This window comes from Odocoileus virginianus, chromosome 33, assembly GCF_023699985.2.
Source record: "Odocoileus virginianus isolate 20LAN1187 ecotype Illinois chromosome 33, Ovbor_1.2, whole genome shotgun sequence".
NCBI lineage: Eukaryota > Metazoa > Chordata > Mammalia > Artiodactyla > Cervidae > Odocoileus > Odocoileus virginianus.
Genome location: NC_069706.1, coordinates 37,382,151 through 37,405,976, shown reverse-complemented (window position 1 = coordinate 37,405,976; position 23,826 = coordinate 37,382,151). Strand labels below are relative to the sequence as shown.

At 58.5% G+C, this 23,826-nt stretch overlaps 1 protein-coding gene and 1 non-coding gene across 7 annotated transcripts in view; one reads left to right on the top strand and one right to left on the bottom strand.

The window, feature by feature from the left end:
* The window catches only part of TNRC18 (trinucleotide repeat containing 18), a 79,196-nt gene that overhangs the window by 3,314 nt on the left and 52,056 nt on the right, over positions 1–23,826 (bottom strand). For all 6 annotated transcript variants that reach the window (XM_070460469.1, XM_070460472.1, XM_070460470.1 and 3 more), the window contains 10 exons: positions 20,157–20,399; positions 13,552–13,973; positions 9,789–9,941; positions 9,396–9,537; positions 7,549–7,666; positions 7,035–7,110; positions 6,787–6,895; positions 4,220–4,336; positions 3,683–3,847; positions 2,076–3,376 (listed from right to left, as the gene is read on the bottom strand). In XM_070460469.1, coding sequence (XP_070316570.1) covers positions 2,076–3,376; positions 3,683–3,847; positions 4,220–4,336; positions 6,787–6,895; positions 7,035–7,110; positions 7,549–7,666; positions 9,396–9,537; positions 9,789–9,941; positions 13,552–13,973; positions 20,157–20,399 — 2,846 coding nt within the window. The remainder of the gene's footprint in view (positions 1–2,075; positions 3,377–3,682; positions 3,848–4,219; positions 4,337–6,786; positions 6,896–7,034; positions 7,111–7,548; positions 7,667–9,395; positions 9,538–9,788; positions 9,942–13,551; positions 13,974–20,156; positions 20,400–23,826) is intronic.
* LOC139032902 (U6 spliceosomal RNA) lies at positions 17,196–17,302 on the top strand. Its single transcript, XR_011485540.1, has one exon. It is a non-coding gene; the product is annotated as a U6 spliceosomal RNA (small nuclear RNA).

Sequence of the window (23,826 nt, the reverse complement as noted above, 5' to 3'; positions counted from 1 at the left end):
TCCCTGGTGAGACTTTTTTGTTTGGCCACATCACAGCAAGTGGGATCTTTGTTCCTCAACCAGGGATTGAACCTGTGCCCCCTGCAGTGGAAGCAGGGAGCCCTAACCACTGGACAAGGAGGGAAGTCCATGGCAGACTTTACCTGTTCTGTAAACTGCTCAAATTATTTTCAGCTCAAGGCATGGTACAAACTGATGCAAGGTGAGATGGATGGCTAAGACCTCTAAGCCAGCTCATCTTTGACAGCAGGTATGTTTTCAGGCCTCCACGGCTACCTTCCTCAGACTCAAAGAGATGCCCCTTTGATCCATGGGGTGCCCAGTGGGGCTGACCGCGCCCCTGTGGCCAACATGGGACCTGATCTGGCCAATCCAAACAGCCCATTCTCCTTCTGGCCACTGTGATTGGTTCAGGTGTGTGCTCAGGCCCTAAGCCAAAGGAGGCTCCACCTACTTTAGCTGGAACCCTAAAAAAAGATCCTTCCTTCCCACTGTCACTTCTGAGTTAGCAGGCCAGCTGAAAGCTATGGGGCTGCCTATTGCGAAGAGGACAGCAGGACAGAGAGACAGGAGAAACGGAAGCTGGGAGCACAGGCCTGAGAGGGATCTGAAGACAGCCTTTGGGCTGCTGGATCCAGCTGGACCTGAAGCTGAAAATCCCAGACTTTCCTATTAAGAGTTTGGCCCTGTGCTTACTGCAGCAGTAAGTGCACTCAGTGACAGTGACACTGGAATGTGCAGAGAGCAGATGCTAAGATAAGATAAGGAACTGGCCATCGCCCTGGGGACAGGGCAGTGAGGGTGGGCCTGTCCTTGGCAGAAACCACCGCTCCTGGATACATCCCTGGATAAAGTGTCTGTCAGGATCAGCGGTGGGCCTGGTCAGGAATGTCTGCGTGTGGCTCATCAGCAAAGACCCTACAAGAATCCATACACCCTGGTTCGCTGTCTTGAGTAGTGGCCTTGCCAAGAGAGGCGCTTTCAGCCTGGAGCCTGCAATCGGGGTGGGTGAAAGATAGCTCACACCCTGCAAGGTCAAGAAGTAGATCTTCTGCCCCAGACAACCCCAGGTGACGGATCAAAGGCAGGGACGTTGGAGGGAGAGCACGAGCTGTGGGAGTGGGGGGGATGTCCCCTTGTCTGACAAAGGGGGACCCCCCACCCTATCCTAAACAGCCTTTGGGGGTTCAGACTGGGGCCAGGTAGAGCTGTCTGCCTCACCCCAGGGGATCGAACCGCCCCTGGGTAGCACAGTGGCTAGTCCTAAAGGCTGCTGCCAAGACAGAAACCCCCAAGCTAGTCTGGATACATCACCAGAGAATCAAACCCCTAGAGCCTGCCTGCCTGGCAGCACCGGCATTAGAGGCCCACACCCAGCAGGGCGCCTGGCTCCCGCGTGGCCTCAGAGGACCCTGGCTCAGGGCAGCAGATGCTGTGGGCAAACCTGACCTGACCGGTTGTACCCATGGACCAGGAGCCCGGTTCTTCCTGTCCAGGGGCGCGGGGCGGACTGGTGGCCTCTGGGCTGTTCCCCTTCTACATACAGAGCTTCACGTATGTGCATGTGTATGCAGGTGTGTGCCTGTGTGTGCACAAGACACAGGGTGGGCCAGGAGTGGTCCTTCTGTAGAGCCGACCCCCACCCACTACAGGGGCGGGCACGTGCCTCAGACCCAGTCAGCCAGAATGCTGGGCCTTCTGGGCCGCCCTGACCAGCTCAGGGTGGGCAGGGACCCAGACAGGCCCAGGAGACTCAGCCCTGGACTTCGACCTGCAAAGAGGGAAAGAAGTGCCTGCTACGACGGCTAACCTGGCCAGCCCGAAAATGAAGTGAAGACACATAAACTCAGGCCACGCGGCTTTGAGACCAGCCGCACGGTCACTGCAGGCCTGCCACAGGACCGTGTGGGCCAACCAGGTACTTCCGAGGGTGGGTCTAGGTCCCCGGGACCAGGGGGCAGCGCTGCTCCGGGACGGGCAGGACCCGGGAGTCCCATGGACTCCACGGCCATGACCCAAACCTCTGCCATGGGGCTGCCGGGACGACAGAGAAAGACGACCCCCCGCCCACCTACCTGGGTGGGCTTGCCGAACCACTTCCAGAGCTGCCGGGCGGGCAGGAAGGCGGCGATCTTGGGCCGGTTCTCCACGGAGGGCAGGCGCTGCCGCTTGGCCAGCTCCTTGGTGGTGGGGAGGTGGACACCCTCCCTCTTCTTGGGCCGGCTCTTGGCCCCGGCCTGGGCCTTGGGCGGCAGAGGCGGCGTGGGCTGCGGCGGGGGAGCCTGGGCTGCGGGCGCCGGCGCCTTCTTGCCGGGGGAGTGGGCCGAGGAGCGGGCCTTGCCCGCCTGCTTGGGCGCCTTGCTGGGGAGGGCCGGCGGGGCGGAGGGGCCGGCGGCGGGGGCGGGGGCGGCCTCGTCGTCCGAGCTGCAGGAGGAGTCGTCTGTGGTGGAGGAGGATGAGGATGAGGAGGAGGAGGAGGATGAGGAGGAGGACGAGGAGGATGAGGACGAGGACGAGGAGGAGGAGGAGGACGAGGATGAGGACGAGGACGAGGACGAGGAAGATGAGGACGAGGAGGACGAGGAGGAGGAGGAGGAGGAGGACGAGGACGAGGACGAGGCCCTGGAGCTGGAGGCGCTGCAGTTCCGCCCGCCGCCCTGGCCGTCCTCCTCGCCCTCCGTCTCGGAGCTGCTGCTGCTGCTGCCGCTGTCGCTGCTGCTGCTGCCGCTGCCACTGCTGCTCTCCGACTCCTCCGCCCCATCCTGCTCGGCCTGGCCCTTGTCCGGGCTCTTGGCGGTCCCCGAGTCCTCGAACGCAAGCCCGACCACAGGCTCCTGGGCCAGGTCATCGTCTGTGGCCTTGGGCCGGGCGGCCTTGGGCTCGGGGCTCCCGGCTGCTGGCACGTAGCCACCCAGGCCAAGCAGGCCCTTGGGCTCCTCCCGCAGAAGCAGGGCCTCCTTGGCCTTCTTGCTCTTGGGAGACGTCACGCCCTCATGGTCCAGCTTGACCAGCAGCTCGGCCTCCTCCCCCGGCCTCCGGGCGCCCTTGCTGGCCGACTCCTCGGCAGCCCGGGCCTTCTTGGGCTTGGGGCGGGTGGCGGGTATGGTGATGGGCACGGTGACAAGGGGGGTGGGCGCCAGGGCTGCCGCAGGGGCTGGCAGTTCCCCAAAGGGCTCGGGAGCCGGGCAGCTGGCAAAGGTGGACGGAGCTGGGCTGGGCTGTGGGGGTGCCGGGCGAGCTTTGGGGGTCTTGGCCCGCTTGTCCACGGGTTCCGGGGGGCTCTTCTTGGAACCTGGGGTGCTGACGGGCTCCAGGGCCAGTGGGGTACTGGGGACGTCATCTGTTGAGCCCCCCTCCTCCAGGACGGCAGCTCTGTCTGCAAGAGAGGAGGGGGAGCCCCGTGAATCAGGGCTGGGGGGCCTCTCGGGGCTTCGGGACGAGCGGCTCTCACACCCCGCTGTCCCCACGTGCTGGCAGCAAGGTGGCGCTGCCCCAGGCACACTGTACTGGATTCGGGAAGGACACGCTTTCCTGGACCTCAGCTCTGCCTCTGAGAGACCCACGAGTGCCCTGAGCCTGCTTCCTGTCAGCATTTCTGCACAGGCGGGCGGGGGGTCTCTGTGCAGACACCCCAAGAGTGTGGCATGCCCCAAGTCCTGGTGGGCTGGCCCCCAAAACATACCGCTCTTGGCTTTGGTGCTGGGTTTCCGCCCGCGACCCCGAGCCTTGGCGCCGGGCTCCTCAGACCCTGGCGCGGCCCCATCCTTGCTCTCCCCGGCGTCTTTGCTGGTCTTCCGGCTGCGGCGCTTAGCGCTGGGCACCAGGAGTGCCGGGGATGGCTCCGCACCTGCGGGGCAGGACAGAGAGCGGCTCAGGCCCGGCCTCCACCCCCTACCGCTGCGGGAGCGTCACCTGTCGTGAGCGGCAGGGCCAAGACCAGCTTCATGGTCGGGCAGGAGGCCTGTCTGCAGGGACGCAGCTCAGGGGTCTGCACCTGCATGCAATGGGGCTTCCTCGAATAAACGAGCATGGCAGGGCTGACTGTGGTTTTAATGGTCCTTTCAGAGGATTCAATGAACACCCTGGAGCCCTGGCAGTTCTGGGTCAGTGTCCCGGTCCTAACTCTGACTAGTCAAGGGAGCCGGGATGAGGCATCTCCCCTCCGAAGCCGGGGTTTCCTACTGGTCAAAGGGCAGGGGGGTCCCAGACCACCACTCACACTGGATCTTGTAGTCAGGTGGCAGGAGGCGGATGTGCGAGAGGGGGATCCTCCCAGTGTCCCCATCGTCGAACTCCACGGTGATGAGGTCCCCATCGTCCTCCAGACCCAGCAAGCCTATTGGAGGAGGGCGGGGTCAGGGGAGGCCCCCAGCCTGGGCCCCCTGGCAGACACGGGGCAGAGGGAGCAGACACCAGCCAGCGAGCAGCCCTGCGCCCAGGACGCATGAGGGCAGGTGGGCGGTGGAGCAGGACCTGGGCTTTGAGCCAGGCAGGCCCAGAACCATGGGCTCCCCCGGTCCAGCCAGGCATGTTCACCCATCCAGGGCTCTCCCGAGAGTGACGAACAATGAGCGTGGGACCACACAGCAGAGGGAGCGGGCCACAGGACGGCGGCTGCAAGAACGCGGGCCTCTCGGAAGACGATACCCGAGTGGACGAGCGGGACCCCTCCAGGCTAGGCCCACTGTGCCACAGGGAAGGAGGCCAGCTTTCAAAGGGGAGCCCCGGGGTCCCCTCTCCTGAGCACTGCACACCCCTGCAGGCAGGAGTGCAGGGGTCACTGGGCAGACTGGGGGTCACACGGCAGCAGCGAGCTTTATGCCAGGACACTGGGCACAGTGGAGGAGGGTGGTGGGCACCATGCCAACCAGGGCGACAGTGAAGTCCAAACCCTGGATGGTGACCCCCAGCCCCACTCCTAGGCGCCGGACGCGGAGCCCCAGGCCCCGAAGGATGGCACCATGGGCAGGCTGGTGGGAGAGGAGCCGCTAGCGCTGGTACTTGGCACCCCCCGCTTCCAGTCCCCTTGCTGAGCATCGCCAGTGATGAAAGAACAGTTTTCAGCAGAAGACAGCGGAAGGACAGAGAGGTACAGACAGGAGTCCGCAGAAAGAGGGGAGGGGGACTGCAGAAGGAAACAGAGCTGAAGAAACCTAAAATGGAAACAGTATGTCCTCAGGGAAAAGAGGAATCCACGGAACAAAAAGAGATCACTAAAAAAAGAGAAAATCAAAAAATAAAAAAGAACTTTTAGGAATTTTATAAACAATAGCAGACACATCAAAAGTGCAACAGAATAGAAGGACCAGAAGGCAGGGGTGAGGAAATCTGCCAGAAAGTAGAACAAAAAGATAAAGATGATAATGGGCAAAAGACAGCAGCAGAGGGCCACCAGACAAGCGTGAGACCCAAGGAGAGAGGGCGAACGAGGGAGGAGGCTCTCCAGGAAGAGACGTGAGCAAAATCTCCAGGAACTGGAAATCTACCTTCAAACCAAAGCACCCTCCCCCCAGATACCCAACAAAACACACACAGAGAGACAGAGAGAGAGACAGAGAGGAATAGAGACACAAAGACAGAGAGAGAGACACAGAGGAAGGGACAGAGATACAGACAGAGACTCAGAGGAGAGAAAGAGACAGAGAGACCACACGAGATTCCAGATCTGGGAATAAGGGGATGGTGCCAAGTCTCCTATGATGATTCACGAATAACTCTGGTGTAGGATACCTCCAACATCAGAACCCAAATAAACATAGAATGCTGACTTCAGAAAAAGCAATGGAAGGTGATTTCCAATGTAGAATTTATACCCAGATCAACTATCTCTAAAGACCAGGAGAGAATAAGGAGACTCGGACATGTGTGTACTTGAGGAGTTTCCCTCCCATGGACCCTTTCTCTCCGGAAGCCATGAGAAGGTCCTCTGCCACAAGGAGGGAAAGAGACATGAAGAGACAGACACGAGATGCAGCACAGGTGAGGTGGTATTCTCAGCAGGGTTGCCAGGGCAGGTCCCAGAAGTGACGCCTGCAAGGCAGGCCTGGAAAGCCGCCAGCCCCCGGGGCTCAGGAGGCTGGAGCCCCAGGAGAGCTGGATGGGGAGGCATGGCTCCCTTCGTCAGTGGACTCCAGCCCAGCGCCCTGACCCATCTCCTGGGCACATGGGTGACTTAGGTGGCCGACAGGTGGGCTCCCTTGGCCCCAGGTTTGACTTGGGGCTGTAACACACACCCAGACTCCTGGCTCACAGATGCGTTGGTTCTGCACTAACTGTGTCCACCTACTGCCCACCTGCTTGTTCTGTCTGTCTGCATCCACACCCACATCTTCTGGGCTACTGTTACCCTTTGTCTGCCCAGCTGCCAATCTCTTATTTTGCTCACAAGGTCAGATTTCCTAGGGAAGCCACCTTCCCATCTCTTCCAGTCCACAGGCAAAACCAGGAAGCTGCCTCACTCATTAGCAAGGATGAGCATAAGACCCGTAACCCAGGTGACCCAGGCCAGTTCAGTGCAAGTCCACCCTGGGACTCGGATGGGAAAGTGGGGCATTCCACGAGGACAGGGTCTGTTCAGAAGGTGAGAGAGAGTCCTCGGGAGTGGGGAGTGAAGCCAGCACAGCTGAGAGCTGACGGACACGGGAACCCTGAGTCCTGATGACACCAGGAAACAGTCCCGGTTCCAACCATGCCCAACGCTCTATGCTTAAATCCATCTGAGCAGATGGATCCGTGCTGACACACTGGGAAAGCGGGCGCTGGGAGGGTCTCGGGAGCGGCTCTCACCTCGGACCACGGTACCAGGGTACAGGCAGCGGTACTGCTGGCTCCAGTAGGCCGCGATCCTGGTCCCCTGCGGCAAGTAGCGCGTGGAGGCCGGCCTCACGTCGATGATCTGGGGAGGGGAGGAGTGAGCGCCAGGCCAGCCTCGCCCCAGGCCCCGCCCCCACCGCCTCCTGCAGCAGCCCCGCCCCCGCCCCGCCCCGCAGCCCCGCCCCCACCGCCTCCTGCAGCAGCCCCGCCCCCGCCCTCACCGCCTCCTGCAGCAGCTGCTCCAGACAGTAGATGTGAGGCCGGTTCCCACGTTCACCCTCCACCACCACTCGGTATCTGCGAAGCCGGGGTGACGGTGGGGTGACGAGAGGCAACCCGGGGACCCCGCGCAGTCCATGCCAGCTCCACCTCCCGGGCCACCAGGATGGGGTGTGCAAGTCAGGGGTTGCTGACTTGCTGCACAAGCTTGGGGCCCCCACTCTGGGCCCATCTCCTTGACATGACCAGGCCGGGTCACAGACGCAGGGAAGGCCAGCACAGCCTCGCCTGCTCCCTCCCACTGAGCCCTGTCCACCTGGGGGCCACCTGGGAGTCCGCTCTGCCCCTGGCCCACTCACAGAGTGTGCTTCCTCTGAGCTTGCCCGAGCCCCCATCCTATGGTGGGGGAGCGGGGAAGCCACAGCTCAGGGAGGTGAGGCAAGTCGCCCACAGCGGCCCAGCAAGGCTCTGGGCAGGGGTCTGAGGCTCTGCACAGGGTGGCCCGTCCCCACTCACATGTCTGGCGAGTGCAGGGTCTGCACATGCCCCGCGTACAGCAGCTTATCGTCCATGGGGATGAGTACACGCAGGCCGTCCTTCAGCTCGTCCTTGTCGATGATGCAGGAGCGAGGGGCTGCGGGGGGGCAGTGAGGCGGGGCTGGAGCAGGGGGTGGCCTCGAGACCCCCCCCGGCATACCTAGCCACCCCATCACCCCTCTCTGCAGTGTGCCCGCGCGCACGCATGCCCACAGCGCACAGGCCCCCTCCCAGCATCCACAAAGATCCTAGGCAGGTGGGAACCCAGGTGACGCCCATGCAAGGACCAGCGCTCACTGAGCCTCAGCCGGAGGCTCCGGGTCATCAGACCCCACTGCTGCCCCTCAATGGCAGTCCCCAGCCTTTCCCATCAGCTCCTTGCCAACCAGGAACGCTGTCTGTTCTGGCGGCCACACCCCCACGGCTGGGCTCCCTGCTCTGACCAGGCCCCAGCCCGAGGCTGCCGCTCCCTTTCCCCTCCATTCTCCTCCAGGCCCACACACGCTGCTTCAGCCTCCTGGACCCAGTCTTCTTCTCTGTAGGACCCTGGACCCAGCCCCTCATTGCCGTCACCTCACTCAGAGAAACCCAGATCGCTGGCTGGGATGGACAGAGTGACGGGCTCAGGTCTCGGTCCCTGCCTGCACCCACATCCCTGCCACAGCCTCACAGTGGGTGCAATGGACTTCCCACCTCTTGACCTTGGGCATGGCCGTGTGACCTGCTTTAGCCAGTGGATGAGGGGAGAAGCACTTGAATCTGAAGGGAGGCCTCCCTCCAGAGGCCTTCTGGTCCCTCTCAAGCCTCTGGCAGCAGGGCCGTGAGAGAACAAGCCCTGGCCAGCCCAGCGGCCCACGTGGGGCAGACCTGTGTCTGCTGTCAGTGGACCACTAGCCACCCCATTAACACGAGTCAGCCCAGCTGAGGTCACCCCACCGTCCTGCTGACAGCCCATCCCAACCCATCACTGAGTCTGCGTGCCTGGTCCTTACAGAGCAACAGCTGACAGATACGCTGCCCAGCAGGTAACAAAGCTCCACGGGGCTAGCCCGGCTCTTCTCACTGCACTCCCCCCACCAATTCACACTCTTTAGTCTCAAGCTACAGACCTCCAGATCCAAGTCATCTCCCTGGGATGTCACCTCCCTGGGATGCCCTCCAGGCACCCCAAACCCCAGCCACCAAAGCCCAGTGGCTCCCTGTGACCCACCTCGCTGACAGCTGTCCCCACCTGCCAAAACCTGTCCACATACCTTGCCTCCCCGCCATCTGCTCACACAGCCCCCGTATGCTCCATCCCGCCCACGTGCCCCCAGCTCCCTCAACAGGGGTCCCACCATCCCTGGACCCACCCCGCGGTCCACCCCCACTGCTGCTCACCCAGATCCCCCAGCAGCCTCCTAACTCAACTTTCTGGCCCCCACCCCCTGCCCCAGCCTCCAGTTCCCTGTCTACACAGCAGCCAAAGAGTGCACCGTGAAATCAAGCTGACCATGCTGACCTCCCTCTTACTGTTCGGGAAGAAGTCCAAGCCCCACCGAGGCCCTCGAGACAGGGGGGTCTGCCCTGCCTGCCCCCAGTCCAAGGCTGCTCTCCTGCCCTGACTGAGCAGCCCAGACTCACGCGGGCCTTCCTGCAGCTCACCTCAGGCACCGTGCTCCTGTCTAACCGCGGGGCTTCTGCACACGCTGCCTCCCCCATCACCCTGCCCCCTCTCTGTGTGAGCCCGGCCTGGCCTGCTCGGGCCCCGCTGGCAGCCGCCTCCGGGAAGCTCCCGGCACCCCCACACTGCAGGCCGGGGCCCACGCGGCACGGCAGGCGCTCACCTGGGGTCAGCGGCCGCTCCACCGCCCCGCCGCGGGGCAGGTGCTCATCCTCGGAGAAGCTCGAGTCCTGGTTGGGCTCAAAGTCCTCCTCAGCGGCCATGCTCTCCATCAGCTTGCTCACGGCTCCCCCCTTGCCCCGGTTCTGAGAAAGAGCAGGAGAGACCGACGGCTGAGGCCCGGCCGGAAGCCCAGGGTCACCGTCAGGCTGCCATGCAGCGTGGCCCAGGGAGCAGCCAGATCCCACCTGGGCGCCAGAGGGAGGACAAAGCGGGCCGAGGGAGGACCTCCAGCCGCACACGGATCTTGGGGTGGGGGTGGGGCCACGCAGGGTTGCCCCCATCTGTCAACCAAGCAAAGCAACTCCGCCGTGCCTGGGCCTCCGGGGAACCTCACCTCCTTCTTCACCTCCTTGCCCTTGGCCTTGGCCTTGCTCCTCTTGGCGGAGGCCGGGGAGCTGGCGTGAGGGGCCCGGGCCTCGGCAGGCAGGGCGGGAACACGGGGCGGGGGCAGCGAGGCTCCAGACCCGGCCTCCTTGCCCTTCTTCTTCTGGGGATGAAGCCAGAGAGCGGCTGTCAGAGGGCAGCATGGGCCCAGGCCCCACACTCGCCCTCCCGCCCCCGGCAAGCATTTCTGGTTTTAATCTTGCTTTATTACCACTATATATTACTTGTTATATATATTAAAAAAAAAAAGAATATCGACATGCATATAACTGAGTTCCTCTCCAACGATCCCACCAACCGCAGAGGTGACTAGAGGGAATAACGGCGTGGCGTGTCCTTTCCAGAACTTTCCGCAAGCACACACAACCATGTAAACTCACAGGCTATGCAAACACATTTGTATATACACGGTACTTTCTTGTTTTAAACACAGATGGGAATTTACCGAAAATTCCACTGTGCAACCTTCCTCCCCCCATCCTCTGCCAAGTGTATCTGGCAGACACAGAGGAGAAGCCTCCCTTTTTATTGTGACCAGCCGCCCAAGGTGCCTTGACGTGGAGCCCTGAAATTCATCTGACTGCCCGCCTGTTCTTCCCTCTGCTGAATGATGCCAAGAATAACGACAGCCTCACTCAGTGAGGCAGACACATTCCTGGAAGGAGCGTGCAGAACCATGCCCGTACTGCCCGGGGCACTTCTGGGGAGCAGCGGCTACTTTCCTCTCACCCCAGCAGTGGGGGACACCCAGCTCAAAGCCCCCAGGGTGCATCTGGGATGCTCCCTCCAATGGGGGCACGGAAAGTGGGCCAGTGCACGGGGACTGTGCAAGGCTCCACTTATCAGAGCAAAGGCGTGGGAACAACCGAGATGTAAAGCAACCTGGCGTGTCGGTAGATACAGTTACAAGCTTCGATCCCAGGGGCCAAAGGCTCTGTTCCAAGGAAGAGGTGACAGCATGGGCAGCACACACGATGACACTCGGGGCAGGAAGCGGGCTCAGGCCGCAGAGGGGACGGGAGGCAAGGGTGGGGGTCACTGTGTGCATTTCAGAAGCGGCACGCAGGATACCAACGACCAAGCCACGGGCCAGGAGAGACGGAAATTAAGACAGAGAAAAAAAGAAGACTGGGCAAATGTTACCGAGACAGCAGCAGAAGTCCCAGCTTCCACAAGAGACGAGTGAGATTCAAAGCCAACAGGGTTAAAAGGAACAAAGTGGGGAATGTTACAAGGATAAATGCGTTTGTTTTAATCTCTATTTAGGGGGAGACATATATATAGGTTTATATACATATATACAAGTTTATATATACTGAAGCAACTTGGCACGCGTGCGCACACGCACACACACACACACACACACACACACACAATGTTTTCTTATTTCTGATATGTCTTGTAATCCTATTCCCATTTCTGAAATCAGAAGGCATCTTGGGAGTGGACAGACAGTTTTTCATGTGGTTATGTCTCCTCTTCCACCTGACTTCTATTATTAAATAGACAGCTTGTCTTATAGGGTATGTCTTTGCAGTTGCACACTCAGGAGGAACGGGAACTCAACAGCCAAAAAAAAAAAAGTTACTACTGCGTGGAATTTAATTTTCTTCCTTTTCTTTATCATCCAATTACTGTTATAATCAGATAAAACTGGTAACTCTTTCTTTCCCACTAGCCAGAAAGCCCATTTCTAAGAAACATTTCTTCTTTTCCAAAGGTGCCAAGTTCTGTAGACAGAGCAGAGATGTCCATTGCTGGGATGATTACCATGGCAAAACACCATCATCAACCAAATCACCGATGGCCAGCATGGCTGCTGGCAGGAGATATTGAAAACCATGGGATGGCCAGATGGTGGGATACTATTCCGTCACTTAGTGAGTTTAAAAAAAATGAAAGAAAAGTAAACTAAAGAGTTCATGGCATATGGGAATGCACAAGATCTAACTCCAAAAAGCAGGATACAAAAGTGCATCTCTCAAAACTGTGAACTCTGTTTGGCCCTAGAGCGATTTCCTTTGTGTCTGACGTCTTAGACAGTTAATCTGTTCCGTTCCATCTCTGACTCTTATCGTCGTCAGAAGGCTGGGATCAGGTGAGCCCCTGGTCCTCTCCTAACGGAAGCTGCCTTTTTGGGAAAGGCTCAGAGAGGCTGGTGGCCCTGCAGTTAAGGGCTCAGGCACTAGACCTCCAGTGTTCTAAGCTCAGCTCTGACGATCATTAGCCGCTAGGTTAACTGGGAAGGTTCCAGGGCTACCTGTGAGGTGCAGTTTTTAAGACTTCCTTACATGGCTTGTAAAACCCGCCTTACATGGCCTTGTAAGGACTCAACTGTGATGTCAAAAGCAGTATGTACTTGGTCTCTCCCCACCCCTTGCTGTGTTCCTGATACAGTGCTCCTATGCACCCTGGCATCTCCAGGGTCACAGGAGCATCTTCTGTTCTAAGGACGGGACACGTGATGAGCCCGTGGATGGCCTCAGGATGAGGCCTGGTCCGCAGAAAGACCAGCCACGCCCCAAGCTTGAACCCGCCGCCTCAACCCCGTTCTTGTAAGAGGAGCGAGGGGCTGGGTGGAGACTGAGAGACTGCTCTCCATCACGCCCCTGGATGAAGCAGCCACGAAAACCCCTCAGCACGGGGGCTCCGAGCACCGCAGGGCTGGCCCACATGCCGAGGAGGGGGCATGGGGCTCGGTGCCCCTTCACACACAGCCTGCCCCGCGCGTGTCCTCCGCCTGCATCCTTCACGATAAACTGGACCAGTAAATCAAGTGTCTTCCCGAGTTGTCATTCTAGGGAATTATCGACCCAGGGATTGGGGCGGGGGGGGGTCATGAAAATCCTTGTTTACAGCCAGCTAGGCAAAGAGCACAGGTGGCCACCTGGGGTGTGCGCCCAGCCTCGGGGGTGGGGTGGGGCCTCCACCTATGGGGTCTGCGCCAGCTCGGGGGAGCTGGAGTCAGACGTGTTTCAGCAGAGGACATGAGCGTCCCTTCCCCAGTACATGCAGCAGACGTGGCAGAGCGATTAGGACAGGCCTGGCCCCCACGTGGATCCCTCGGTATGGTCATCATCATTATGTATTATTAAAGCACCTTCTCTCCAGGGACCAGAAAAGCCCGAGGTGGCTTCGGCCGTGAGGGGTCATGAACAAGGGGTCCCTGCGTATGCCGCTCAAATGCAGCCCCTTCCTCACTACCAGCCGACGCCGAGTCCCGTCCCTTTGGGTGGCTTTCACAAGAATGACATTGTGGTGTGGAGGACACGGGGCAAAGGGGCCTGAGCCACAGACCAGCGTTGTGAGCTGGCAGTGAGGCATGCAGGCAGCCACCCGAAGCGGGAAGGGCAGCAAGCCTCATCAGTACAGAGTTCTCACAAAGCAGGTGTTTCCTCAGACAGGGGAAAAAAAATCCCATCTCGATTGTCACTACCTGCTCAAGAAATGAGGCTTCCCTTCGGGGCAAGCCTGTCACCAACAGCAGTCACTGCCGCGGTGCGCACAACAGTTCCCACAGAGGCCTTGGAACACCGCCTGAGCCCACCGCTTCACACGGGCACTGCTCACCCGGCTGCCAGGTGTCCTCATCAAAGGCGCCCGTCGACGGGCACCCAGAGGAGCGCCCACCACCCGCGGAGGTCTCGGCGGGTACCTGCGTCTCAGCAGCACGCTGCCCCCCGGGGTCCCGGCGGGCCCCGCCCCGGGCCTACCTTCCTGGGGTCCTTCCTGTCCTTGGCGCGGCCGGCGTCCTTGCGCGGGCTGGGCAGGCCGGCCTTGGCGCAGCGGCCAGGTTTGGTGGCGGCGGGCGCAGCGCTGCTGGGCGCGGGGGGCGCCGAGGCGTCGTGCAGGAAGATCCGCTCACTGCGCCGCCGTGTCCACAGGTCGTCGTCGCTGGCCTCGGGCCCTGCCTCCGGGCCCGGCTCCTTGGGGCCCCGCGACTTGCGGGCCTTGCGCCCCTTCTCGGCTGCCAGCTTGGCCTTGTCGGGGCTGCTGGGGCCGGGGGCCCGCGCACTGGGCGCGGCCAGGGCCGGACCTGGCTCCCCCAGCCCCTTCTTGGGCCGCAGCAGACCGGCGGGTGACCGCTTCCGCACCTTGACCTCGCTCTCCGAGTCGGTGTACTCGAACTCCGTGCCTGCACGCAGGTGAGGGGGGCGCTGTGGGCGGGGTGCTCTGAGGCCCCCACTTCCCACCCTGGCCAGCCCATCCCTGCTGCAGGGACCGGGCCACCCGGGGAGGCTTCCGCCGCTTCCAGGGAGGAGCCCGAGGCCCAAGGTCAGGAGGACTGTGGCCCACTCCCATCCTGAGTCCCCCCAGGCTGCCCAGACTCTGCTCCGGACCCTTCACGCCTGAAGCACCATCTGGGAATGTGGAGTCTCCTGCCTGGGCATGTGTGAGCTTCCCGGCTCTTCCTGGGCCTCCTCGGGAACCCCAGAGCCCTGGGAGGGTGAGCCTTGGAGGGCCCACACCTGCATGGGCAGCAGCTCCAAGGGAGGCGGGCGGGAAAGTCCACCCAAAATCCCCGAGCCCCAGCAGGGCCTCACCTCTGCATCCTGGTGCCACTTCTCACTTGGAGGGTCCTAGACACCCACTCCCCTTTCGAGAGGACAGGACTCCCCAGAACCCACACAGATCTGGGGCCCAGCCCCTCCCCACAGCCAGGGGGCCACCTGCCTCTGCCGCAGGGCAGCCCCAGCTCTCGCCCAGTTCCTGGGTTCCTTGAACGCACAACCGCTCCCCAACATCCGCTGTCATCTGTCCTTTTAAGCCTCTGGGTCTTCGCTCCTCTGGCCCCTCTGCCCAGAGCACCATCTCTCCCTGCCCTCCACCTGGACTACTGCAGCCTCCTTTCTGAGGAGACCCACTCCGCGCCCTGGGGAGTCCTCGGACCACCCCTCCTCACCACAGGTACACGGCACACTGCAGAGGTCCCGTCTGTGTCTGTCTATCTTGGCGGGCTCCGCCCCCCCAGAAATAGATCCCCACCTTCTCCTGGAGGCCCCAGCATTGTACAGTGCAGCGCTTGGCCCAGAGCTGGTGGCCAAGAAAAGACTCGAAATGGGGATGAGTGGTGCTTCTCCCCATCAGGGGAATGAAGAGGGCCTGCCTCCTCCAGGCAGACTCCAGGGACAAGATGTCTGTGACAAGTCGGGGGCTGACTGTCCCAGAGAAGGACTCTCCCTGGGTCAGTCTAGAAGCCAGGGCTGAACCACAGGCCTACTGACCCTTGAGCAGCCAGCAGCCTGGCCACAAAGGCTCCTGCAGGAGGCTGAGACCCATCACCCCAACAGATGCAGCCTCGGTGGCAAGGGCAGGGCCAGGGGAGGGGCCACACTCCAGGGGAAGGAACCACTTGCAAAGAATAACGATCCTATTGATTCATCTTCTGTTAACAGACTTCCTGCTGCAGGGGAGGCAGCTGGGGCTTTCAGGGCTGATTAGGGTGCAGGCCATAAGACACCCTTGGCCTGTGAGCTCTGCCTCTGGGTATGAGGGAACGAGATCCCAGCTGACGACGGGTCCCCTGCAGAAAGCCACCTGGAATCCTGGACGCACGCAGAACACCACGGGTGCACTGCACGGGGAGCAGGTGCAGGGCAGGGCGGGGACCAGGAGCGGACACTCGCCTGGAAGAGCGGGGGTTGGAGCCTCTCGGCTCACGGTAAGATCGGGTAGGAAGACAGTTACGAGCCCAGTGGGGCAGCACAGGCAGTGCCTGGAACAGAGGACGCGGTCGCCGTCAGGGCCCTGCGGTGGGGACAGGCACGAGGCCTGCAGAGACAGAGGCATCTTGCTACAGCCTCACTGCCAGAGAGGCCGGAGCAGGGAAGAGAACCCCCATCCTGGATTCCCAGCCAGCGTCCAAAATGCTTCCTCCCCCCAAAAACAGGCAGAAAGGAGGAAGAAAGGAACAAAGAAATAGGCCAGGAAAACAGACAACAAATAGTAGAGAAAAGAGTAAGACACAAATAGGCTGAAAGTCAAGGGATTAAAAAAAAAAGACATGTGATACGAATAATAAGCGAAGGCAAGCCGCAGTGGCTGTGCAGACATGCATCACTTAACTGCGCTCTGCGGAAACTGCACCTTTTTACCAACTCGAGATCTGCGGCAACCCTGCGTCGACCAAGTCTGTGGGCAATGCTCTTCCAACAGCACTCGTTCCCTCTGTGCCTCTGTGTCACATGTTGGTAATTCTCACAAGATTTCAACTTTCTTCATTATCATTACATTATTACACTTTGTTGTATCTGTCATCAGTGATCTTTGATGTTACTACTACAACTCACTGAAGGCTCGGATGATGGTTGTCGATTTCTAGCAATAAAATATTTTTTAACTGAGGCATGTACTTTTCTTCTTAAGACATAATACTATTGCATCCTTATGACTACAATATAGTATAAACATAACTTTTACACATATTGGGAAATCAAAACATTTGTGTGGCTCACTTTACTGCAATACTGGCTAAATGCAACACTGTGTTGGTCTGGAATTAAACCCACGTTATCTCTGAGGTATGTCTCTACTAGGATCAGACAAAATAGGTTTTAAGACAAAAATTGAGAAACAAAAAAGGATGTTTTGCAATGATAAAATGATCAATCCATCAAGAAGACATAATTATAAGCAAATGTAAACACAGTGCAGAAACATACAGAAAAGATTATACACCACGACCAAGTGAGACATAGGCCAGGAATGCAAGGTTGGTTTGACTCTTTACAAAACCAATGTAATATACCACATTAATAGGATAAAACATAAAAACCACATGAACAACACATGAACAGACACAGAAAAAGCAACAAAATCTAGTACCCTTTTGTGATAAAATCACTCAACAAACAAGAAACAGGAAGAAACTTCCTTAACCTGACAAATGAAAAACCACTGTTAACATTATCTGTGGGGTTCCCATGTGGCTCAGTGGTAAAGAACCCACCTGCCAAGCAGGGGACTTGGGTTCAAGGAAGAGATCCTGGGTCAGCAAGATACCCTGGAGAAGGAAGTGGGAACCCACTCCAGTATTCTTGTTTGGGAAATTCCGTGGACAGAGGAGCCTGGCAGGCTACAGTCTACGGGGTCGTAAAGAGTTGGATGTGACTGAGCAACTAAACAACATCAAATTTAATGGAAAAAGTATGAATGCTTTCTCACAAAGATATCTATGGGGCAGGGAGGACAGGAAAAAAAACAAAGATATCTCTTCTCACCACTGCTGCTCAGCACTGCACCAAGATCCTAGCCAGAGCAATTAGGCAAGGAAAATAAAGGGAATATACATTGGAAAGGGAAACATAAAACTACCTCTATTTGTAGATGAGATGATCTTATATAGAAAATCCTAAGGGTGCTCGCTTCGGCAGCACATATACTAAAATTGGAACGATACAGAGAAGATTAGCATGGCCCCTGCGCAAGGATGACACGCAAATTCGTGAAGCGTTCCATATTTTTAACAGACTTGTGGACTCTGGGAGAAGGCAAGGGTGGGATGTTTCAAGAGAACAGCATTGAAACATGTATATTATCTAGGGTGAAACAGATAACCAGCCCAGGTTGGGTACATGAGACAAGTGCTCGGGCCTAGTGCACTGGGAAGACCCAGAGGGATCGGGTGGAGAGGGAGGTGGGAGGGGGGACCGGGATGGGGAATACATGTAAATCCATGGCTAATTCATTTCAATGTATAACAAAAACTACTGTAATGATGTAAAGTAATTAGCCTCCAACTAATAAAAATAAATGGAAAAAAAAAAAAAAGAAAAGAAAATCCTAAGGAATCTACTTTAAAAGACTTCCCTGGTGGTATAGTAAATAAGAATCTTTCCTATATACCAGCAATGATGAACAAGTGGTAATCTGAAATTTAAAACATAGTATTACTTACATTAACAATGAAGTAAGTTAAATTTAACAAAATATGTAAAAGATACATATGAGGGAAACTATAAAAAAAAAATCTGATGAAAGATATCAAAGAAGATATTCCATTGTCAGGGACAGGAAGAACTGATACTGTCAAGGTGTCATTCCTTTCCAAATTGATCTATGGATTCAATGTTAATAAACCCAATAAAAATAGCAGCAAGTTATTTTGTACATATCAATTCTAAAGTTTGTATATTGAGACAAAAGGCCCAGAATAGCCAACTCAGTATTTAAAGATAAGAACAAAGTCAGAGGATTGAAGGTAGCTCATTTCAAGACTTACTGTAAAGCTGGAGTAATCAAGACAGGGAGATATTGGCAAAAGAACAAACAGGTCAATGAGACGGCGTAGAGAACCCAGAAACAGACTACCAGAAGAACTGTCAGATGACGCTTGACCAAGGAGGAAAGGCGAGACAATGGAAAAGAGAGAATCTTTTCAATAGATGGTGCTGGAGCCAGTGGACATCCACATGCAAAAGAAAAAAAAAAAAACAAAAACAGAATCTGGATGCAGACCTCACGCCCTTCACAAAAATTAATTCATGGTGGACCACAGGCCTAAACTTAAACTGCAAAAATACAAGATTTCTAGCCGATGATGTAGGAGAAAATCTAGATGACCTTTGGTATGGCAGTAAATTTTTAGATACAAAACCAAAGGCACAATCCATTAAAAAAAAAAAAGAACGGATAAGCTGGACTTCAGTAAAATTAAAATTTTCTGCTTTGTGAAAGGCACTGTCAAGAGAATGAAAAGATGAGATTTAGGAGAAAATATTTGCAAAAGACACATCAGACTGTTATCTGAAATACAAAAGGAACCCTTAAAACTCAGTATTAAGATTTAAATTAACCCAATTTAAGAATAGGACAAAAACCTTAAAAGAAACTTTACCAACGAAGATATGCAGATAGCAAATAATAAGCATATGAAAAGATGCTCCACAGCATATCACTGGGAAAAATGCAAATTAAAACAATGAGAATGTCCAGAATCCAAAACATTAACAACAAACGCTGGTGAGGATGGTGAGCAGCAGGAACTCACATTCACTGCTGGCGGGATTGCAAAACCGTACAGTTAACTTTGAAAGACAGTCTGGCAGTTTCTTAAAAAACTAAGCGTGATCTTGAGATATGCATATAATCCAGTGATCACACTCCTTGGTATTTACCCAAAGGAGCTGAAAACATGTCCAGACAAAAACCTGCACACAGAAGTCTAGAGAAGCTTCAGTGAAAACCACCAGAACTAGGATGCCACCCAGATGTCCTTCGAAGCCCTTGAGCAGGTGAATGAAGAGACAAACTGCGGCCCGTCTTGACAGTGGGACGTTTCTCAGCATAGAAAGCACTGGGTCATCCAGCCCTGAAAAGACGTGGTCCCGGGAGGTGGTGCGGGCCACTGGGAATGGGCTCTGGGTTGCATGAAGTCGGGGCAGCTAGGGGAGGCTGGGTGTCGGGGTGGCAGGGTAGCAAGCAGGGCCCATTTCCCACGCCCCAGCCCCTGCCAGGAGGGCCTCACATGTACCTCCAAGGCTCAGAAACGGGCAAGGGGAGCTCACAGCCCAACACATGTGGAGCCATCTCAGTTTCAAACATCAACCCCTGGTGAAGGTGAGCTCGGTCCAGGAGACAGTCCCAAGGTGTCTGTCCGTCCCAAGAAGGCAGAGATACGACTGGAGACGCAGGAAGAGGAGGCACGCAGGGCCAGGACACAGCGGGGCCTCCGGTCCGAGTGTTGGTGCCTGCTGCCTCTGTCTGCCCACGTGGGCAGCGGGACAGTAAGCCGGCATCTGGCCACCACCACTAATGACCTCCACTGGGCTGCAACCCCAGGCCCACGAAATCTGCCCCGTCTGGGCCAACGCATCTCACCGAATAAACCGCCTCTCCTAACTGCCCTGAGTGTAAAGAGCTTCCCCTTCTTCCAGACCTTTGTGCGGCCTATTCCTTTCACGTACACCTCCATCTCTCCTCCATCACCTTAGCCAACTCCCATTTTTCTCCCCTGGCTCAGCCTACGTGTTACCAGCCTGCAGTGGTCTCCCTCACCCCCAGGCTGGGTCAGGGGCCTCCCGTGGGCTTCCACAGCCCCCAGGGTGTGTATCCGAGGCCTCTGCAGACCCCAGAGCTGCCTGACACTGGGCACCTGAGGTACTGTTTGCTGGGAGCATCAACAGTGAAGGTCACGGAACAGCTCTGGAGACCCCTCCCCAGGGAGTGGCAGGCTGGGGGGGAGAGGGGTGGCCCCATCACTGGCCGTCCGCCCAGGCAGGGCCCAGCCCCAGAGGCCGAGTTCCTGTCCTTCTCTTGAGCCCCGCCTGCAGGCCGGGCAGTGGGACCCACTGCCCCGCAGCCCACCACCGGGACTCACCCATCAAGCTCTGGCGCTCCTCCTTCTTGCGGGCCTTCTGCTTGGCCTCCAGCTGCACCACGGACAGGGACGGCCCCACAGTGGGGCTGGGCAGGGCGCTGGCTGCAAAGCGCGCCAGCAGGCCCAGCCCGCTCTCCTCCAGGCCTGGCGACAGGGCCCGCTCCCGGGAGCCCAGCCTATAGCCGCCGGCAGCCTCGTCCTCCTCCAGCTCATCGTCCTCATCCTCCTCCTCGGAGCTCTCATCTGGCGTGCAGAAAACAGGGCGCGAGTCAGAGCCTTGGCCTGGGCCAGCGCCGCCCCCCGCCGCCCCCCACGCCGCCGCAGCCGCGCCAGCGACGGGGGGCCGCGGCTCCAGCCCGGCTCCGGACTCCTCACCAGCCCAGGCGCCTCCCACCCTGCCGCCCCCGGCCATCAAAGCGAGCCCAAGACCTGGGCATCCTGGGCAGCCCAGAGGTGGGCGGCGGCTTTGGGAGTCGAGTGTTTTCTGCAGGGGAGCACCGACATGCACCTGTGCTGTGGGGGGTGGGGATGGACACACGGACGAGGACTGGAGACAGAGCTCTCCAAGGTCTCACACGCACACACGCGCACACACAACCCGACGCACAACAAGAAAGCCGGGGGAGGAGGCGGGAGGAAGGAGGAGGGAGGTGAGGGCGGGGCAGGGGGGGTGGGGGGTGGGAGGACCCTGCAGGCGCAGGCCGGGGCTCAGGACACAGACCCCCGGAGTGTGTGGGGGCAGGCAGGGGGCAGTCTCGCCTGCGGGAGGCCTGGGGGTTGGCTGGCAGCAGGAGAAGGTGGAGTTCGGTCTCATCTCAGAGTGGGCGGGGGGGGGGGGGGGGGGTGCTCCCTTGACGGGAACCCTCAGCAGACTCTGGGGGTCCACAGCTGGGGCCCAGCACCCCAGGGAAACCTGGGGCAAACGTACAGTCCTCTCTGGGCTGTTGTTTCCTTATCTATGAGAATCTCAGCTCAGCTCAACCAAGGGAGCCACAAGCCGGCTACAGCTCCCAGGCCAGGAAGCGGGAAGGGAGCACCCGGGCAGGTTGGCCCACTCTGCTAGACACGGTTAGATGCTCAGGCAGCAGAGCGGGACTTGAACCCGGGGCTGGCGGCTCATTGCCCATGGCCTAGTGGGAAAGAGACTCTCAGGGAGCCCCAGCTTGCCTCGCTGGATGGTGAGACAGAAAGGTGCTTCTGCCCAAGACCTGGCCCAGCTGGGACCATCGCCACAAAGGCAGGCGGGTGGTGGGGCTGGAGGCCGCCCCAGGGAAGGTGCCTTTCCATGCACGTGAATTAAGTCCTCTGCCAGGAAGAGAGACAGCCTGCAGGTACAGGGCAGCTCCCCCGCCTTTCTCGGGAGACGGCTCAGCTGACCCCACCAGGGCAGTGGGTGGGAGGGCGCCCGGCCTGCCTGCCCGCAAGGTGCTGTGGCCAAGGAGGTACCCATCTGCCCAGGGGCGCTGGGAGCCTGGAGGGGACTCACCAGCAAGAAGAGGAAGGAGGATTATGAGCTACCGCCTCTCTGCACTGTCTGGGGGCTGGGAGTCTGGGTCCGGGGATGAGCGAGCCCTAGATGGTGGCCAACTCCACATTCTCCTGCCAACGCCCCCAAGCCGCCTGCTTGCTCCTCTGCAGTGAGCGGCCCAAAGAGGCGGCCCCGGGGGTGCCAGGGAGGGCGGGGGGCGGGGGGCGGGGGGGTCTGGTCTGCCTGTCCCAGCCGAGTGAGCCCTCGGTGAGGGAGGCGGACGAGAGCTCGAGGAAGACCCGGAAGGGGCTGAGAGAGGAAGGAGGCAGAGAGAGAGGAGGGCTGTTAGGAGGGGTGAGCGGACGGAGACCCGGCTCCCTGAGCGATGGGGGCAGCGGGATGGAGGCCGGCGGGGCGGGCAGGCGGCAGGCAGGCCGTGCACACTTGCGATCCATTCACATTGCGGACGTCACATGGTTCTGTCTCCGCCCAGTGGGCCACAGCGGCAAAGCAGGCTAAGTGTAGGCAGACTTTTGGCAGCACCTGGGTCCCCTGCTTCGGGCAGGCCCCCCCTCCCCACCTTGGGGCTGACCAGTCTGAGCAGGGTGGCGGGCAGGGGGGCTGGCTGGGCTGAGGGGGGCGTGGGGTGGGACGTGGGGCTGCTCAGGTGTGGAGACTCCGGCTCTCTCTCCCACCCAGGATTCTCGGTCTGGCTCTGGGTTTTTGGCTGTCTGGAATGTCTGCATTGGATCCCAGAAAGCCAGGACTGGCCCAAACCCGGCACCGCGAGATGGAAGAATGTTTAGAAAGCAAAAAGCCAAAAGAAAGGGCATGTCTCCCACAAAATAAATGCCGACTGGGTTACCCTGGTCTCCTGAGACCCTTCCCCGCCTCCTGCTCCCACGAGCCTGCAGGCCCACCCTGGCTTCCTCCCAGGGTGGCCGGTCTGCTCAGGCCAGAGCCCAAGGCAGTAGGGGGAGCTGAGAGAGGGGAGGTGTCTCCGGACCAAGGAAGCCTTTCTGGAGTTGTCCACACCTGAGGCGACAGAGCTTGCCAAGGGCAAGGGGAAGAAAATGTCCCAACAAAGAAACCCGAGGAAATGAAGAAAAACTTTTTTTTTCCAGAGGAAAAAAAACAACCTGTGGCTCAATATGTGGGGGTTGGCTCTTGTCACTTGGTTTTTCAAAACCTGATCCATAAATGCCAAAGTGATCCGCTGCTGCCATAGCCGATGGGGGCAAACCCCGAGGGGTGGGGGGTGCAGAGGGGACACAGAGAAAGGGGTTGTGCCTACCTACGGAGCAACGAGCCCGGCTCGCACCCAAGCTCAGTGACCCGCTGCGCGTCTGCCCTACTCCCAGCCTTCGCTGTGCGTCCAGAGTGCAGCGTGAGAGCAAATGCGAGAGACCAAAACAGACATTCAAAGCGTCATGGGAAGGGGTCAAGGGTGAAGGTATGGCCAAGCTGCTGGGGGGAGAAAGCAGACACACCAGAAAAGCCAAGCCAGTTAGGTGTTTTAGTACCAGGCATCAGGAAGGCCCTATTACCCAAATATCCCTTTCAAGACCTGACCAGCAGTCTGGGTGCAGTGGGGAACCGCCTGTCCCCTATCCGGGCTCTGTCTGATGGTGGGTGGGCCCCTGGCTACCAGATCTGGGATGCTGCCTGCTTCTCTACAGGGTCTGGGCTAGGGCAGGAGATCTCCAAACCTTGGAAGCTGTAACTCTGGCCTCTGAGGGGGAAGGAGGCGTGGGGACCCAGCCCCGGGGAGGAGAGAGGGGAATGGGGAACCAGCCAGACGTATCCACAGAGGCCGGGGCTGGGGAGGCCTCACAAGAAGAGGCCGGCGAGAGACCTAGCGGCCCAGGCTGTGCTCACTCAGGTGTGGGGGCCACACAAGGAGCCTGAGCCCCGAGGCTCCGGCTACATCCTCTCCTGACCATCCAGAACGCCTCCCAGTCAGCATCAGGATGTAAGCTCAGACCCCTGGGGTGCTGCGACCCCCCCCACCTCTGGGGTCCCTGAAAGGGGTCCACCCTGAAGCAAACCCTAAACCAGGATGGAAAGCCTCACCCGCACCCCAGGACATCTGGGAGTGGAGGTCCTGGAAGACTGAGACAAGTCAGTCTACCAAGGAGCTCACAGGGGTCCCTTAAACCAACCCTCTCTGCCTAAGTGAGGCGGGGGGGGGGGGGGGGGGGG